The sequence below is a fragment of the Jaculus jaculus genome, chromosome 2, assembly GCF_020740685.1.
Source record: "Jaculus jaculus isolate mJacJac1 chromosome 2, mJacJac1.mat.Y.cur, whole genome shotgun sequence".
NCBI lineage: Eukaryota > Metazoa > Chordata > Mammalia > Rodentia > Dipodidae > Jaculus > Jaculus jaculus.
The window spans coordinates 113,871,371-113,890,098 of NC_059103.1; the positions used below are offsets into that span (position 1 = coordinate 113,871,371).

Sequence of the window (18,728 nt, forward strand, 5' to 3'; positions counted from 1 at the left end):
TCTAAAAAAGTCTTGAGACTCAGAGTTGTAGATCTTAAGCACTAGTCCAAGCAGAACCTGTGTAACATGCTGCTCACATTACAAAGTAACACACATGCTCTCCCATATGGCAACAGGTTTCCTTGTCACACACCGGTACATCCATTGGGCTCCACACCTGCCTAATGCAAGGTGATGCTGGGCTGGAATCAGCAGGTACAACCAGCTATATAGGGTGCCACCTCAAAGCTCAAGACCACAGAACACATTACAGAACATTGGGGTGTCTGATAAGGGCTTTTTAAAAAAAAATCACCTTGTAGAGCCGGGCATGGTGGTGCACGCCTTTAACCCCAGCACTCGGGAGGCAGAGGTAGGATGATCGTCGAGAGTTCGATGCCACCCTGAGGCTACAGAGTGAATTCTAGGTCAGCCTGGACCAGAGTGAGACCCTACCTCGAAAAACAAACAAACAAACAAACAAAAATCACCTTGTAAAACAAAAATATCACTTTATTCTAGTCAAAACAAAATTTTGATAATATAAAACTGTTAATGCTGCCATTTTTCTACTACATACAGTCCTCACACATATAATATACTGGTTTTTCTTAGGTCTAATTTTCTGTTCTACCATTGGTATGATCTTTTAACCTCACCACATCTGAGTTTCCTCACGTGAAAATGCATTACAACCTCTTCCCCCCCTAAAGAATTGCAGTAAGAGTTGGGCATCTGGTGACAGAGAGAACATGCTGACAAGTATGTTCCCAACACTGCAATGTTACTTTGGAAATTAACAAGAAATGATGCAACCCGTGGGAAGAGAGCTCTTGAAAATCAAAGTGTCCCTTCACGTAAGAGAACAAAGGCTCGCAGGGCTATCTGGTGTTCCTGAAGCCCGTCTGCAGCTCTATTCCTAAGCATCCCCCACTCCTCTATGCACACCTGACACACAGTGTGTATTTCCCAACGTCCTTCTGGTCCACTATGGGGGACTTATCCAATCGATGTCAGACCTGCACCCCCCCCCCCAAGCCTTATCAAGGAGGGAAGACAAGAACTTCAACTTTGACCTTCAGCTATCATGCTTCCCGCTGCCTGTGACAGGCAGCAAGAAACTGCAGTCGTCAGAGGAAGTGAAGCACCACCACCACCTTCTACTGAAAGCTGCAGGCCTCCTCTGGCTGGGGTGCAGCTCAAAGGCACAGTGTGTGCTTAGCACGTGTAAGTCCTGAAGCCCGTGTAAGTCCTGAGGCCCGTCCCTGGTATTAAAAGAAGCAAAAACACAACCACCACATGCTATTTCTCTTCATAAAAAGAAGCCACTCCAGATTCTAGAAAATATACTGTGGCCCAAAGGTCCACCTAAGCAGCCTTTGATGATAAACTCAAGTTCATTTTTGTCTGGCTTTGCTAGATGATTCTGTCAAGAGGACAGAAGTAATGTCATCAAATGAGTATCTGGTTTCCAGTTTAAGTCCTCAAATTAAGAATACTGTTCCTCCTGAGATTGCAATTTCTGTGTGCGAGCTGGTATACATTTATCGGGGCCTTCAACAAAATGATGCCATTGCCCTCTTCTAGAACCTTCTCACCTATGAATGAGTCTTGTCTTTAAGCAGGCACCCAGTTCCCAGTCCCATTCCTACTCTTTACTCATCAGTAAGAGGACAATGCAGTGTCTGAGCACTTGCCTAGCCTGTGAGAGGCCTTGGGTTTGATACCCAGTACCAGTACTACCACCAAAAGAGAATAATAAAAAATAATAATAAATCAGTATGAGAAGCCAGGCGTCCTGATGCACGCCTTTAATCCCAGCACTCGGGAAGCAGAACTAGGAGAATCTCTATGAGTTCAAGGCCACCCTGAGACTAGAGTGAGTTCCTGGTTAGCCTGGTCTAGAGTGAAACCTTACCTCAAAAAAAAAAAAAAAAAAATCAGTAAGAGAAATAACCTCTTCCATAATTTACTTTTTTTTTTTTTTAGTAATCTTTACTTTCGTAGTACTTACAGTTTATCTCATTTGATCCCCAATTAAATGTGTACTATTAGTAAATAGTTACACGATATAAAAAAAAAAAAAGCCTTACAAAACGCTCTTTTGTTCCCTATCTTCCTTCCTAGACTACATGCTGTTCTTTAAAAAAAAAAGAAAAAAAATGTAGCTGGGTGGGGTGGCACATGTTTTTAATCCTAGCTCTAGGGATGCAGAGGTAGGAGGATCACTGCGTTTGAGGCCAACCTGAAATAATATAGTGAATTCCAGGTTAGCTTGGACTAGAGTAAGACCCTACCTCAGAAAAACAACAAAAAATTATTTATTTGCAAGCAGAGAGAGAGAAAGAGAAAAAAAGAGAGGGAAAAAGTGGGTGTGCCAGGGCCTCCAACTGCTGCAAAGGAATTCCAGATGCATGCTTGTGCATCTGGCTTTACATGGGTACTGGGGAATTGAACCAGGCTATTAGGATTTGCAGGCAAAGCCTTAACTGCTGAGCCATCTCTTCAACCCCCGGTGTTTGTTCTTTTCAACCTTCTCCTGCTTGTCTGTCTTCCTTTCCTCAATAAGATTTTTCACACCATTGATTTGCATCTTTGCCCTTTCAAATACAGATAGCCTACCAGACTTTCCATTTGCAATGACGGGCTGTAGGTGGGTTCCTGTTAACACCATTCCTCCCCTTAGTTTCAGAACTGGGTGTGATGATTTTGTATTTGTCTTTGCCTCCCAGTAGAAGCCTGACCAGGCTTCTCACCTCCCCCTTCCACTGTAGCCTTTTGATCTGGCGACCTTGTGCCTGCACCAAGCCAGACATGCTCCTCCTCCTCACCTGCTTCAGGTTTCCTCAAACATCACCTTCCAAGTGAGGGGGCCTGCTCAGACTACAGTATTCAGGATTGCAATTCCTCCCTGCTGGTCCCTACTGTTAGCCTCTCTGCATTGCTACTGCACTGCCCCAGTAAAAGGCTCTGCATTAGGTCACTGTGGAGTCAACACAGGAAGGAGAAGCACTTTGTCCTGCCCCCCACCCCAAACACACACACACACCTTGTGGAGCTCTTAGTACCATGCCTAGCAAGGCAATCACTCCAGGAATCTGTTGAATAAAGAAATTAGAAGCAGCTTCAGATTTGCCTTCAGTTCTAGTACAATGTTTTCACAGAAAACTTAAATCACCCTGTGTGGGGTCTGGGCTCTCTCATGCCCAATGCCTGATTATTTCTGTTGGAAACAGCTCACTGAGTGTGGTCTTAAATGTTCAAAGCTCCTTAGTCTTGTAAGGCAGCCTTGAGCAACACACCATCTTCCTTTATGGAGAACCACCCAGGAGACAGGCCGTGAAGTCCCTGTCACCCTGTTCTTGACTCTCCTCAGCCAGCTCCAGCTCAGGCTGGGGGCCCTTCCTGAGTAGACTACACTTGCGCTATCTTATCGCCACTGTCCCAAGCTAATTTGGAAGTTCTTTTGAGGCTAGAGGGTGCACCTGGTTGGTTTGTGCACTAAAATGATATTTAATCAAAATTATATATTATATATATATACACATATATAATAAAAATAGGTATGAATCCTTCAGACATGAGAGGTTGGGGTAATAATTATTCCTAGCAATATGTATCACCTCCCCCCACCACAAAAAATTTACTTCTATTATTTTTTTTTAGCAAGGTCTTGCTATGTAGCCCAGGCTGACTTCAAATTTGCAATCCTCTTGCCTTTTCCTCTTGAGTGCTGGAATTACAGGCATGTGCTACCACATCTATACTGGAAATTCTTGAAACTCTGGGAAATAGTCACCAGTTCATGTATGTTGCCAAGTACTGTGAATAATTGGAGGGAATCTGTGACCAGTGTGAAGCACTCTTCTTTCCCTGCCTGGGAGCTAGAGGTGAGAACCCTCACTCTGGTTGGTGCTCTCACCGAGAACTTCCATCAAATTTATCTGATCCTGTCTTCATTTTTTTAGCATTACTGTGTACACTGCTCCAGGCCTCAACTGAGGTCAATATATTTGGATTAGGATGTGTCCTTTCTCTTCCTCCTGGAAAATAAAATTATTAAGGTAGGACTGATAGCTGTAACTAAATAAAAAGGCTAGCAAATCCTCTCCCTCAAAAAGCATTGTAAAACGGTAAATTGGGGAAAAGGTATATAGAGACAACAGGAGAAGCACATGGAGTCTGTGCCTGGGGCTGTTCCTTTTTCCCTGCAATCACAATTGCTGTGATTTTTCCAGAACAGACTGTAATGGCTACAGTAGCCACAGTGGTCAAAGGGTCTCACTCAATTTGAAACAGTGGGCAGAGTCCCCATTCAGTGTAGGAGCTGGAAATGACCATCTCAGCAGAGGGCCAGTAGTAGAGGGCTCAGAGGCATCTCAATGCAGCCGCTCTGTTTTGGGATCAGCACAGTGCTGGGCAAGGCTATACATCCGCACAGCAGGGATGTGGGGAGTCTGGGGACCACACACCATTGGCCAACCCTGAGGCTGCTTGCATGATCCTTATGAGACAAAATCAATCCATAGGACATCACAAAAATTAAAAGGCATTCATTTCAAGTGACACTATTAAGAAAATTTGAGACAGGCTATAGCCCAGGGGGAAAAAATGCTTTCAAGTTATAAATCAGATAAGGGACTTCTGATCAGAATATATAATGATCAGGCTAGAGAGATGGCTTAGCAGTTAAGGTGCTTGCCTACAAAGCCAAAGGACCTCAGTTCGATTCCCCAGTACCCACATAAGCCAGATGCACAAGGTGGCACATGCATCTGGAGTTTGTTTGCAGTGGCTGGAAGCCCTGGCGCACCCATTCTCTCTCTCTCTCTCTCTCTCTCTCTTTCTTCTTCTTTCCCTCTCTCAAATAAGTAAATAAAAATAAAATATTTCAAAAAAATATATATATATATATACACACACACACACACATACATACATACACATATATATATATAATGATCTTTTAAAATTCAGTAATAAAAACATCTTTTTTGCCTGTGTTGGGCGGGGGACATGTGTATACAGGTCCTGATGCACATATATATACAAATGTCTGTGGAGGTTGAGGTCTGTATTGAGTGTCTCCCTCTAACACTCTCCACCCCACACTCTGAACCCACAGTTCAGTGCCTCATCTCATCTAGCTAGCTAGCTTGCCCAGGAAGCTGCAGATTGCCGGCACACACTAGCACAGCTGGCACTTATATGGGGTCTGAGAACCCAGCACAGGTCCTTGTGCTTCTTTGGCAAGTGCTTTACCCACCGAGTCATCTTCCAAACCCCCCCAAACAGGCCATTTTTAAATGAATAAAAAATATGAGTGCTAAGCTGAAGAGATGGCTTAGCAATTAAGGAACTTGCCTGCAAAGCCTAAGGACCCATGTCTGACTCTCCAGATCCCACAGAAGCCAGATGCATGAAGATGAGGCAAGCAAAAGGTTGCATATGCCCACTAGGTGGCACAACTGTCTATACTTTGACTGCAGTGGCTGAGGCGCTAGTGCGCCAGGAGACACCCCTGAGTTTAAGCTTCTTAACTGATGACCTTACATTTAAAGATATAGGCTGTTACAGGGCTGGAGAGATGGCTTAGTGGTTAAGGCACTTGCCTGAGAAGCCCAAGGACCCAGGTTCAATTCTCCAGGTCCCACATTAGCCAGATGCACATTGTGGTGCATGCATCTGGAGCTTGTTTGCAGTGGCTAGAGGCCCTGGCATGCACGTTCTCCCTCCCTCTGTCCCTCTGTATCTAATAACTAAATAAAATGATAAAAAAATTAAAGATATATACTGTTACAGGATCTTCTCAACCACCATGTTGATATCATTTGTTCTTACCTAATAACAACAAAAGACTCCACAAAATTCACAGCTGTGCCTGGCCCTTGCACTCTGTGCAGGCTCACCTCACTTTCATGTTTTTCATATGCTTTTTCAAATACATGAAACACTCAGAGGTTAATACCATATCTGTGTGATGAACCTTTCTTCAAAGAATGGACAGGATCTCTGAATGTTCCACTGCTTGTATGTTTCCTCAAAAGATGAGTACTGATCCAGGTGTAGTGGCTCACCCCTGTAATCCCCGTGCTTGGGAGGTACCTTACACAGCTCTCTGAAACCCACAGTCTTTCTCCATGAGCCATCCCTGCTCCTCATCCCAGGGCTGTGCTTCAGGCATCTGCTGCGCATCTTCCCACCACCACAGGCCCCCTGTGTCTGACTCAGCTATCCCGCAGCAAAGGGGAACCTGGCAGCATGCTCGCTAGCTGGCGCAAGGTCTGCATAGCAGCTGGCTCCTGGCTTTGCATTGGCCACACACTAGTGCCAAGGACCCTAGACTGGGAGAATGATCTCCACTCTCAGAGGAGAAATGTGCTCAGCATAAATGCCCACCCCAGGACAAGCTTTATCTTTCTCATCTGCACTGTGTATCATTCAGTCTTTCATTGAACTGTTGCTCAGGCTTTAAAGCCTTCCAGAGGTTCACAAGCACTAAATTGGCTAGCGTTTGTTTTCCCTCTAGGAATTCTAACTCAGTGTAAATCTTGCCACACCTGTCTTTGGGTGGCCCAGATAGGCCCCATCATCTCTTTTCCCTTTTCCATCCTAAGTGTTTTAGCAACTCAGGAACCCGATTTACATATCAGTTTAAGTTATTCACATCTACAAGAGCCTCTCCTAGCTCATAAGGTCATGACCTACCATGGAGATCAGCAACGTCACATCACTAAGGTCCTGTATCAATCTCAAGATTCCTGCTGAATGAACTTCTTTCTTAACTCTCCTGTGAACAGTCCTGTTAGGCCTGATGAACTAGGCATCAAAAGCTTCCTTTTACATGCTGAATTCCCTTCAGTGATGCCTGTCCTTCCTCTCATGTCCCTGAAATTCAGGGGTACCTCAGCCGGCAATAACTAAGTGTCCTTAATGGCTCCTATAGGCCCTTTAAAAAATACTTAAGAGAGCAAGGAAGAGGCAGAGAGAAAGACAGAATGGTCATGCCAGGGCCTCCAGCCACTGCAAACAAACTCCAGACACGTGCGCCCCCTTGTGCATCTGGCTTATGTGGGTCCCGGGGAATTGAATCAGGGTCCTTGGGCTGCACAGGCAAATGCCTTAACTGCTAAGCCATTTCTCCAGCTCCTATAGGCCCTTTTATTGGCCCTTGTATTAAGGCCCCCATCGGCATGTTGAGTCATGGATTTTTCCCCTTCCCATTAATGTTCAGACCAAGGGAAACCTTTTGACCTTGCTCCCTCTCTCTCTCTCCACTCTCTGGCTCTTCCCATGGCTTCTACACTTTTAGATCTCTGGACCTACTGTATTCTCTTTCCCTTATGACCATCACGCATAAGAAGTATCAATCAACACTTTGACCTCATCCTGTCTGTTTTCTCACTTTTCTTGCCAATTCAGAGGTGAGTGTGGAGGACAGTATTTGCAGGTTTTTTGTTTCATTTTGGTTTTTGGTTTTTTGAGGGAGGGTCTGGCTCCAGTCCAGGCTAACCTGGAATTCACTATGTAGTCTCAAGATGGCCTTGAACTCATGGTGCTCCTCCTACCTCTGTCTCCAAGTGCTAGTCTTTTTATTTCTGTAATTCCTCCCTTTTGCTGGCAGGTTATTTCTCTGAAGACAGTTACATGTCTTATTGACCATAGCAAAAACCAAGTAATGGACACCATGACCTGCCTATGATCCTGGGCATGCTTGCAGAGACTGCTATATGATCTCTAGTCAGTCCATCAGCCCTTTGGGGACTGTCTCCATGCTCACATGGTGGACCCCATTCTTTTAGGTGGCATATAACTTCATGCCACATACAGGAAAACAGGCACTCTGGGACTTCTCCCACAGACAGCCCACTTTGGACAGAGCAGCTTCAGCTGCATTGTCATATCATCAAAATGAAGCCAGGCGACTGCCACTAGTGCAAGAAGGCTGCCTCGCCTCATGTGGGAATGGTTAACAGGATGAGGATCTTCCACAGGTTACTGATCACAGCCACTCTGATTTCAGAAGACCCATGGCCAAGGCAGGCCTAAAGAACAGTTTGGCTGTTGCTTTAAAAGTTAATAATGGGGGCTGGAGAGATGGCTTAGCAGTTAAGGCACTTGCTTGAGAAGCCTGAGGACCCAGGTTCAATTCCCCAGGACCCACGTAAGTCAGATGCACAAGGTAGTGTGCGCATCTGGAGTTTGTTTACAGTGGCTAGCAGCCCTGGCATGCCCATTCTTTCTATCTGCCTCTCTCTCTCTGTCTCTCAAATAAATTAATAAAAAATTTTAAAAAGTTAACCATAGGGATTTGGGAGATTTCTCAGTGGTTAGAGGCACTTTCTTACAAAGCCTGCTGGCCAAGTTTGATTCCTAAGCACCCATGTAAAGCCTGGCATTTATTTGCAGGAGTAAGAGACCCTGGTACACCCATACACATATTCTCTCTCTTCTCTCTCTCTCTCACACACACATGCAAATAATATGTTTTAAAGAATGTTAGAGCCACACATTGGGTCATTATGTGCAGAGACATTGCCTCTTACCCATAACTAATGGCTAACCCCACAATGCACGTGACCCATATTTCCTAATGAGGAGGATCGCTGCGGAGGGGAGAGGACAGAAAGGAGACTAATGATGGTACCAACATGACTGTATACACACTGTGTACATAAATAATAAGAAAAGAAAAAGTTAACCATCTATTAACCATAAAACCCAGCAATCTCATTCCCAACAATCTATCCAAAAGAAAACATGTCCACAAAGATAACTAGGTCTACAATTCTTTTTTTTTTTTTAATTATTTATTTATTTATTTGAGAGCGACAGGCACAGAGAGAAAGACACATAGAGGGAGAGAGAGAGAGAATGGGTGCGCCAGGGCTTCCAGCCTCTGCAAATGAACTCCAGACGCATGCGCCCTCTTGTGCATCTGGCTAACGTGGGACCTGGGGAACCGAGCCTCGAACCAGGGTCCTTAGGCTTCACAGGCAAGCGCTTAACCGCTAAGCCATCTCTCCAGCCCTACAATTCTTTTTTAAAAGAAATATTACTTAAGAGAGACAAAGAGAGAAAAAGACAAAGAGTAAAAACAAAGAGAGACTGGGTGCCAAGGCCTTCTGCCACTGCAAACAAACTCTAGATGCATGTGTGTCCGGCTTTATTTGGGTCCTGGGGAATTGAACACAGACTATCACAGCCATCTCTCCAGCCCCAGTCCACAAATTTTAAGAGCCTCAGCCTAGAAACAACCCAAAGACCCATTAGCTGGTTAAATGAGTGAGCCAAATTCAGTATTCACAGAAAGGACAGAAGTACTGATATAGGAATCTTCCAGATGCAAAACATAACATACTATATGATTCCCTTTATATATAATGACCACAAAAGGCAAATTTATAGATAGGAGAGGCAGGTCTCTGGTTGCCTATGGCTAGGGGTTGGATTGGGAATTACCTGCAAAGGAGCACCAGGGAACTTTCTGGACAAAATGGAAATGTTCTCCAAGATTTGGTGATAGCTGTAAAAGTTTTGTTATATAAATTACTGGGATTTTGTTGAAACAAGGCTTCATATAGCCCAAGCTGGTCTCAAACTCAGATGCCCTTGAACTCCTGATGTCTGCCTCTACCTCCCAAATGTTGGCATTACATGTATGACCATATCAGTATATAAATTATCTTATTAACGTTTCTGGGGGAACAATTTCTTATCAATTGTGTCCATCTTAACTGGACTAGCTGCAATTTCTGTTTTCTATTCCTTGACAAGATTTGGGGCAGGGGGAATTTATCAAACAATGAAAAATAAATTTAGTAGATCATTCATAAATATTCCCCAAACCTACCACTCTTGCAGGCTCCATCTGAAGTTTAAAAGTCACCATTTATTTTTTGCCAAGCCAGGCCCATCTGCCCCAGTCATCTTTTCATAATGCTCATATTAATTACAGCACCTCATTCGCTATGTTCCTATGAATACAGTGGGCAGGCCACCTCCCAGCTATGGAAAAGAAAATATAAGTTAAAAAGTTTATTATAGAGCTAAAGGAAAGAAGGCAGAGATCTTGCCCATGAAGGGGTTCCCAGCCTGTCTGCTGCCTGTGATTGGGTTCTTTAATGAGAATTTACTGGATAGAAGCTGAGCAAATTAGTCCAGCCCCTACCTCAAGTGTCCAGGCTTAAACAAAAAATTGTCCAAATACACTGAACTCAAAATTTGAGTGTGCAGTAGAAAAGAAAACCTCAGTTTACACCTAGCCTGTATCCTATACCTTGCAGGTTTTAACTTTATAGAGAACAGCGTGAGATTCCATTCTTCCTCGAAGAAGGACAGCGAGAGCGTTTCTCAAGGCAAGGCCTTTCTCCACAGACAGCTCTTGCTTTACCTCTGCACACATTAGGGATCAGAACGGATTCTCTCAGCCCCCTTGGAGCCCACTGCAAGTACTTCATGGGCTCCTAAAGAGATCCTCTTCTCCAGGAGGGATTTTAAACTCTGTGCCTTGGGAGGGAATCAGAAAGGGGGTGATCTAGCTACGGACAAGCAGGTCTTCAGTGGAGCTTAGATGCTGGTCGCCCATTTCCCAGGCATGTACTTGGGATTTACATCTGTCACCATTTTGATTACAGTGCCCTCCCGTGGCATACATCACAATAAGACTGTCTCTCTGAGTGCAACAGAATAAAACTTTTCCTTCCAGAGCAGCACATGGTGCTGAGTTGAGAACTGCAGACATTGTAGCTTTGCTGAGTGACTGGAGGGCTATCTACTATGAAGGAACTCCTCACCCTACTGAGGCAGCACAGCCAGGCAGTAGGAGTTTTCCTGCTCAGTCTTCCCAAGGCAATGGGCAGCAAGGGAGAATGGGCACTGATGAGAAGAAGGAAACAAAGTCGAGGTTACTAAGTAGCTAGTTCATGCTGGGCACAAAGGGCATGCTCCCATTTCCCCTGAATGCTTCAAACAGCCCCTTCACAAGGGATAAGGAAGCCTACCTTAGACCCATGCAAGAGCACCTTCTGGAACAAGGGACAGAGGCTGTCTAAGAGACAAGTGGGGATGTGGACTGTATGTGCCTGAGTTTGTTCAGAAGCCCAAGTGCCCACACAGGGCAGGCTTCTGATCCAACAGTGGGAGGACAGTGATTCCCTCACTGGACTCTACACAGCTTGAAATTCTAGTAGAGACAGACATTATTCAGAGCAGCAAAGGTAAATGTGGCATTACATACCCTGGTGAGGTCCCCAGAAGTTCAGGGCTCTTAGTATTAGGGCATCACATCTCAAAAAATGGCATGTTTGGCCATCACCAGGACTTCTCTCTTTCCTTGAAGGTGCAGTTGATGGACTACACACACCACTATGCATCTCTGTCACTGTTTTGGAGATTCTAGTTCAAAGAATGAATGCTTCCCCACCAATGAGAAATGGCACAACAAAGTCAAAATATGATGGATTGATTTTTTTTATTTTTCTACCTCAGTTTCAGTAAAAAGATTCAGAGAACTTATTGACATATATCATAAACTTTCACCAATGTACAGAGTATATACAGCATTGCTCCTTTTTTCACTGACCAAGGAGGCATTACCTTTGTTCAAGCCAAAGTGCTAATGAAGACCTTCTGAAAGAAGGGCAGTGTGGGGTCTTTTTGTTCTCAGACATGACCACATGTGTACTGCTCCAGGGGAAAGCACTGAGGAAATGTTTGCATCCCGTAGGTTAGATTATCAAACAACTGGTATCCATGGTACACCTTCCCAAAGAGCAAGTTCGGAACAATCAGCCATTCACATGAAAGAAGGTTGTCGTCCTCATTTTTCCACCACCACACTGTATGTTAGAACTGAAGCCCCCTCTTCCCAGTGCAAATAGCAAGATAACCAAAGTCAGGTGCTGTGGTAACTGCTCGTTAAAATATAGTCCATTTTAATATACATGCTATAAAAGTATGCTAAAAAGATTCTTCAGAGCTCTGTTAAAATTAAGAACTTACTTTTCTTTACATATGGAATAATGTACACCCAAATCTAAAAGCATATTTGAGAAAAGCCTTTACTGTAATCCCAAATACTCCTAGATTCATACTTCTTTTATAAGAATATTGATTTTTTAATACATGCTCAGTAATGCTTTCATAATTCTGTCTAGTAGTGCCTCACCAGTTAAATAAAAACATGGGAGGATCTATGCATTTTCAAGGAGTTTTTGATGAACGTTCCTGTCACAAGATTGCCATTGTATTTCTTAAACCTTGGTGCCCTAAATTCTTTTATGGTCCAGATTTGGAGCTGTTAGTGAGAGAAATAAAAGCACAAGATACTGAAGTTAACTTGTATGTGGACTGATTTTAAAAGTGATCACTGATTCCTGTAATAGCACGTTCAGTGTCAGTCCCAGGCTTCCGTGGAACAGTGGGAAATTACACTGAGCCCACAGGGCAGTGAGTTACAGGCAGCAGGCTAGACCTAACGACGGACTCGTGGTCCCAAGTGTCCCTGGCCTGCGGAGCTGGAGTAGACACACGGTGTGAATGCAGCACACACCATGAGGCTCCCCCTCAGAACTGGGCACATCCACACTAGGATGAGATATAAAATAACTGAAATTCACTTATGATTTAAATAAAAGTATTTACTCTTCAGTAGCAGGGCACTCTTCACAATAGGATTGTTTCTGACCATTTAACTGGACGCACTTGGTAATTTCATCACCCTCAGGTGGAGAAGGCCACACACGGCTGTCTAGAGCGTCTTGCAGCAGAGCTGCCTCTCATCCCCTGCTAAGGAGTTTCCTCTCATCGAGTCACAGCAGCCAGTCTACCCCAGGGAAAGGCTGGCATTCGTGCGCTCTCTTCTTGGGAATCACTTCTGCTTGATTTCTATTCTTGGAAGAAAACAATCAGCTGGCATCCTCCGATTCTGACCTGATGCGGAAGACGAATGGGACAAAGATGAGCTCCTCCCAGGGAGACGGCCTAGGCCTGGGGTCCAGGTCAATATTCCTTCTTCCCAGTCTCCCAAAGCTGCTGGAGAACAGAGGCCTGGCCATGGCGAGCAGTGCCTCCTGTGAGTGGCCACCACCTGCATGAAGTCAGCTCACAGGGAAACAAGAAAACTAGAGGAGCAAGCCAAGAGCGGAGTCAAGCCACGCTGTGCTTTCCACTCCCTCCCAGGTGCTGGCCTGGGTGAGGTCAGTGTGGGCACCTGTCCCTGAAGGCTCTGTTCCTTGGGTATCTCTTGGGAAGCTGCGGTGACGCCATGCTTTCCCGGATAATTGTATCAGAAATAGAACCCGATACCTGCTTTTCCTAACAAATCGATGATGGTAGAAATGTCAGCTTCTCTCTCCTGAATGGTGAACCCACTTAAAAATATACTTTCTTTGGGCTGCTGAAAGGCAGACAATGCAACTGCGGTGTGGTTCAGTGGCACAGCATGTGCTTGCCTTGCATGGGTGACTCTGAGGTCCTCCCTGGTGCCACAAACAAAAAGAAAAAAAAAGGAAAAAGTGGACAATCATTCTCTTTTTTAATCAAACTCAGCCCTTCAGAGAACACTTGGGACTATGAGCAGAGGAAGCCCAGGGGAGCCGGCTTCCTGTTGTACCTTCAGAGAACACTTGAGACTCTGAGAGGAGGAAGCCCAGGAGAACTGGCTTCCTGTTGTACCTTACATAAAACACCCTGCCAGAGGTAAGAAGCAGCTCCAAGAGTGAAAGTTAATATTTGCGCTAAAGATCCCAGGCGCGATCATAAGACATCCTCGATTTATAGTGCTTGCCTCTTTAAAATTCAAGTCTTTTAAATTATGAAATCCAGCGGGTAAAGGGAAAGAAGTTAATGTCAGAAAATACATCTTAGAAAAAGTACAGAATATTTTGCTGGCGATTTTCTAATTATTTCATAACTTAGATCACAGAAGTGTTTGTTAAATATTCACAGTAATTTCGAGAACGAAACACTCATGTTTGCAAAACTTCCATGTATTGTCATTTCAGCCGTGTCTTGGTGCAGTGTAAGAGCTCCTCTGTCAGTGCCGCTTAGGAGTCCACCTTGTCATTCTGTCTGTCACACCTTCAAGGTGGGCTGGAGGATCCCTTTCTCAGTGAGGTGAGTCTTCAGGGTTTTATATATATTTAGCTGTTGTTCCGGCTGAAGCACCAACAACTGCTGCAATACCTTGCTGGGATTCGGACCCCTGACAATAAAGCAGAGACACCGATCACACATCAGGCTACATGAAGCATGCAGCCCCAACTCTGACAGCCCCCACTTTGTGTGCAGGGGAGCAGTGTTTACAGAGCTGAAGCAGCTCTTAGTAAGAGTTCACTGGACAGCCCAATGTTTGTGTCAAGAGGAGCAAAACCTCAGAACTAGTGCACTCTAGGGAGCGTGGTCGGCATAGGGAGAGAATGCAGAGCACAGGACAACTGTGCAGGTTCTACAGACCTTCTCTAACATGAGATAAGAGGATGAATAACAAATCCTAATACTCACCAAGACATAACCACTCCATAAAACCAGGAGACTGGCAGACATAAGAAACCAAAAGGAGGTCACAAAAGTAAACTTAAAAATTAGCTTCAGTGCCGGGCGTGATTTAATCCCAGCACTTGGGAGGCAGAGGTAGGAGGATTGCCATGAGTTCAAGGCCACCCTGAGACTCCATAGTGAAGTCCAGATCAGCCTGGGCTACAGTGAGATCATACCTCAAAAAACCAAAATAAAAAAAAATAAATAATTAGCTTCAAAGAAATTTTCTTAAAGCAATACCCTCAGCAAACTGACTGTTCACTCAAGAGACTACACACAGAAGTTCTGAGCCTAACACCAAAGCCTCTTCCCCTGAAGGACAAACGAGTCTTTGTTCAGGGAAGTCTTAGGTAAACCCAACATGCAAGCAGAATCAAAGTGTTCTCTGCTCTATTGTAGAGGTGAGCCCAGACTCCTGGCTCATCGCCCACAGCAGTCCATGTATGGAGACATGAAGCCCAAGAATTCAAGTGATCACTGAGCAGCAACCAGGTCCTTCACTCCACTGTGACACACATCTCCCCTGTGGGCTTACTCCTCCATGGCCCAAGATCCAGCCATTCTGTGTGCAGCTTGATCGGGGTACAGGGGGGCATATGAATTCAAGGCAGGACTCCAAGCCTCATGAGTACGGAAGTCAGGGGATTACCATTTCCCACTGCCTGGAATGGACAGCTCAACCCAGTTCAAACTGAAGACCACCTGCTTCTGTACTGGCTTGTTAAGGGAATATGGCCTTATAGGTCACACCTTTCATCTCAGCATCAGGAGGCTGATGCAGGAGGACTGCCATGAGCTGGAGAACTACACAGTGAGTCCAGATCTGCATGGACTAGAGAGTAAGACTCCTGCATAGGAAAAGTAGAGTATGCTGTACTTTTAGTCAAGAGGGGTAAGATCTAACTGGTAAGAGCCATGTTCGATATATGGGAAATGTATCAAACTCTGCAGGGGATATTTGAACACACAAGTAAGCTTGCAATTTAGGATACAGACCATTAAAGAGTTACAGGAACCAGAAATCCCAGCAGCAAGTAGACAATGTCTACTGCAGTGTTAGCACAATAGGGCTGAAGAGTAGAGGAAAAATTTATTCTGGAAATCTTTGATTTAACAACAACAACAAAACTTGCACAATGGCCAAGAGGAATCATCCCATAGACCACTTTCATACAAGTGGCTCAATTCATCTGCCAAAAAGCTATGGTCATATGCCTCTTACAGCGTAGGTCCACTCAAGTCATGATATAACTTGGCTTGCACGCCCTTTAGCATCATTCCACAGCAGCTGCCCACACAGGAAGGGAAGCTGTTCTAGCCAGTTCAGCTAAATGCAAAGTGATGCCAGCAGGCTCTCCCAGCCCCACTGCTGCATCACTAACAGTCTGTTTGTTTTCAAATAACAAACACCATGTCTCAGCACAGTGGGTCTCTGCTCATATATGTTTTCTCTTCTTTTTAAAAATTTTTTAATTATTTGAGAGAGAGAGAGAGAGAAAGAAAGAATGGGTGCACCAGAATGAACTCCAGATGCATATGATACTTTGTGCATCTGGTTCACATAGGTCCTGGGGAATCAAACCTGGATTCTTTGGCTTTGCTGGCAAGTGCCTTAACTGCTAAGCCATCTCTCCAGCCCTCATATGTTCTCCTAAACAAGGAGTATTAATGCCTTAAAAATCAGATAGCCAAGCCAGGTATGGTGGCACATACCTTTAATCCCAAAACTTTAGAAGCAGAGGAGGACTGTTGTGAGTTCAAGGTCAGCCTGGGACTACAGAGTGAATTCCAGGTCACCCTGAGCTAGAGTGAAACACTATCTCAAAAGGCACACAAAGGCTGGAAAGATGGCTTAGTGGTTAAGGCATTTGCCTGCCAAACCAAAGGTCCTAGGTTTGAGTCCCCAGGACCCATGTAAACCAGATGCACAAGGTAGCACATGCATCTGGAGTTCGTTTACAGTGGCTGAAGGCCCTGGCACACCCATTCTCTCTCTCTCTCCTCTGTCTCTGAAATAAATAAAATAAATTTTAAAAAGAATTCAATTAAAAAAAAAAGCACCCCAAAACAAACACCAAGGCTGAGCGTGGTGGTGCATACCTTTAATACAAGTACTTGGAAGGCAGAAGTAGGAGAATCAATGTGAATTCAAGGCCACCCTGAGACTACATAGTGAATTCTAGGTCAGCCTGCACTAGAGTGAGACCTTATCTTGAAAAAAAAAAAAAAAAAAACACCAAAAATATATATCCTCTGAAGATAGATTTTTGAAATTTTGTTTATCTTTATTTATTTATTTGAGAGCAACAGACAGAGGGAGAAAGAGGCAGAGAGAGAAAGAGAGAAAGGGCAAGCCAGGGCCTCTAGCCACTGCAAAGGAACTCCAGATGTGTGTGGCCCCTGTGCATCTGGCTAACGTGGGTCCTGGGGAATCGAGCCTCAATCCTGGGTCCTTAGGCTTCATAGGCAAGCACTTAACTGTTAAGCCATCTCTCTAGCCCTGAAAATAGATTTTTAAGGACCAGAATCTATGATCATACTACCTTCAATACACCTGATGTAGATTTTTAAGGAATTAACCACTAGCTTGTGTATAAACATACTTATGTGCACGTTTGTATGTGCTATTTCATGTGTACGTATGTAAAGGCCAAAGGAAAATTGTGGGTGTCACATCTCAGGAGTGCCATCTACCTTTTTAATTTAGTTTTTTTTTTGGTTCATTTTTGTTAATGTATTTTATTTGAGAGTGACAGAAAGAGAAAGAGGCAGAGAAAGCGAGAGAGAGAGAGAGAGAGAGAGAGAGAGAGAGAGAGAGAGAGCGCGCGCACACCAAGGCTTCCAGCCACTGCAAACGAACTCCAGATGCGTGCGCCCCCTAGTGCATCTGGCTAACATGGGTCCTGGGGAATCAAGCCTTGAACCAGGGTCCTTAGGCTTCACAGGCAAGCATTTAACCGTTAAGCCATCTCTCCAGCCCGCCATCTACCTTTTTTAAAATATATATTTTACTTACTTGAAATAGACAAAGAGACAGAGAGAGAAAATGGGTACACCAGGGCCTCTAGCCACTGCAAACAAACTCTAGATACATGTACCACCTTGTACATCTGGGTACTAGGGAATTGAACCTGGGTCCTTTGGCTTTGTAAACAAGTGCCTTAACCATTATGCAATCTCTCCATCTCCCATCTAGCCATTTTAAAATGTTTTTTTTTTTTTATTTTTCTTTATTTGAAATAGAGAGATAGGAAGATAGAAGGAGAGAATGGGAGTGCCAGGGCCTCCAGCCACTGCATATGAACTCCAGATGCATGTGCTCCTGTGTGCAACTGGTTTATGTGGGTCCTGGGGAAGTGAATCTGGGTCCGTTGGCTCTGAAGTCAAGTGCCTTAACCACTAAGCAATCTCTACCCTCATCTACCTTTTGTGAGACAGGTATTCTCACTGGCCTGGAGCTTACCAAATTGGCTACAATGGCTGAGTATGCTTCAAGGATCCTCCTGTCTGTACTTCCTCAGCACTAAGATAATAAGAGCATGCCATTACATCCAGCCTTTTTAAAAATGTCAGTTCTGGGGATCAAACTCCAGTCCTCATGCCTGCAAGACAAGCACTCTACCCAGTGAACTATCTTCCCAGCCCCAACCACTGATTAATAACACCAAAATCTATCAACAAGAAATATCATGCTAATAGGTTAATATGACAATTTAAAAGACAAAGACAGTCAATGAGGTAATAAAAAAGTTGTATGGAAAATAATTAATATGGAACCATACTGCCCAGAGTGTCAATTCTGGACTACCATTTACTCTGACATAATAGGTTACCATACCATAGATGGGCAAAGTTAACTTATTGAAATTAAAGTTAATGAAAATGTGAACTTAAAGAAATCACATAAGTGTATTTTTATATACGAACGTACCTTATAAAGCTTGTGATGTATACATGCACGAAAGTTGCCATCAAATACTGACAATCAAATCGGTCCATTATTCCACCATGTCCAGGAATGGTGTTTGCAAAATCCTTTAGAAATAAACACATGTGTTAACAAATCTGCAAAAACTTTATCTATACAAAATTCTGACCTATAAATGTCTTTTTAGTACCAGGGCTCTGGAAGAAATTCATTTTTCCATCAAATATTTCTAATTAGAATACAACCAAGAGTCTAAAACTGTCTTTCAAAGATACACTCA

The 18,728-nt window shown here is 44.1% G+C and overlaps 1 protein-coding gene across 1 annotated transcript in view; it reads right to left on the minus strand.

The window, feature by feature from the left end:
- Positions 1-11,435: 11,435 nt before the first annotated feature.
- The window catches only part of Cds1 (CDP-diacylglycerol synthase 1), an 84,298-nt gene continuing 77,005 nt past the window's right edge, over positions 11,436-18,728 (minus strand). The window contains exons 12-13 of the mRNA XM_045144464.1: positions 18,452-18,555; positions 11,436-14,185 (exon numbers count right to left, since the gene is read on the minus strand). Coding sequence (XP_045000399.1) covers positions 14,056-14,185; positions 18,452-18,555 — 234 coding nt within the window. The 3' untranslated portion in view covers positions 11,436-14,055. The remainder of the gene's footprint in view (positions 14,186-18,451; positions 18,556-18,728) is intronic.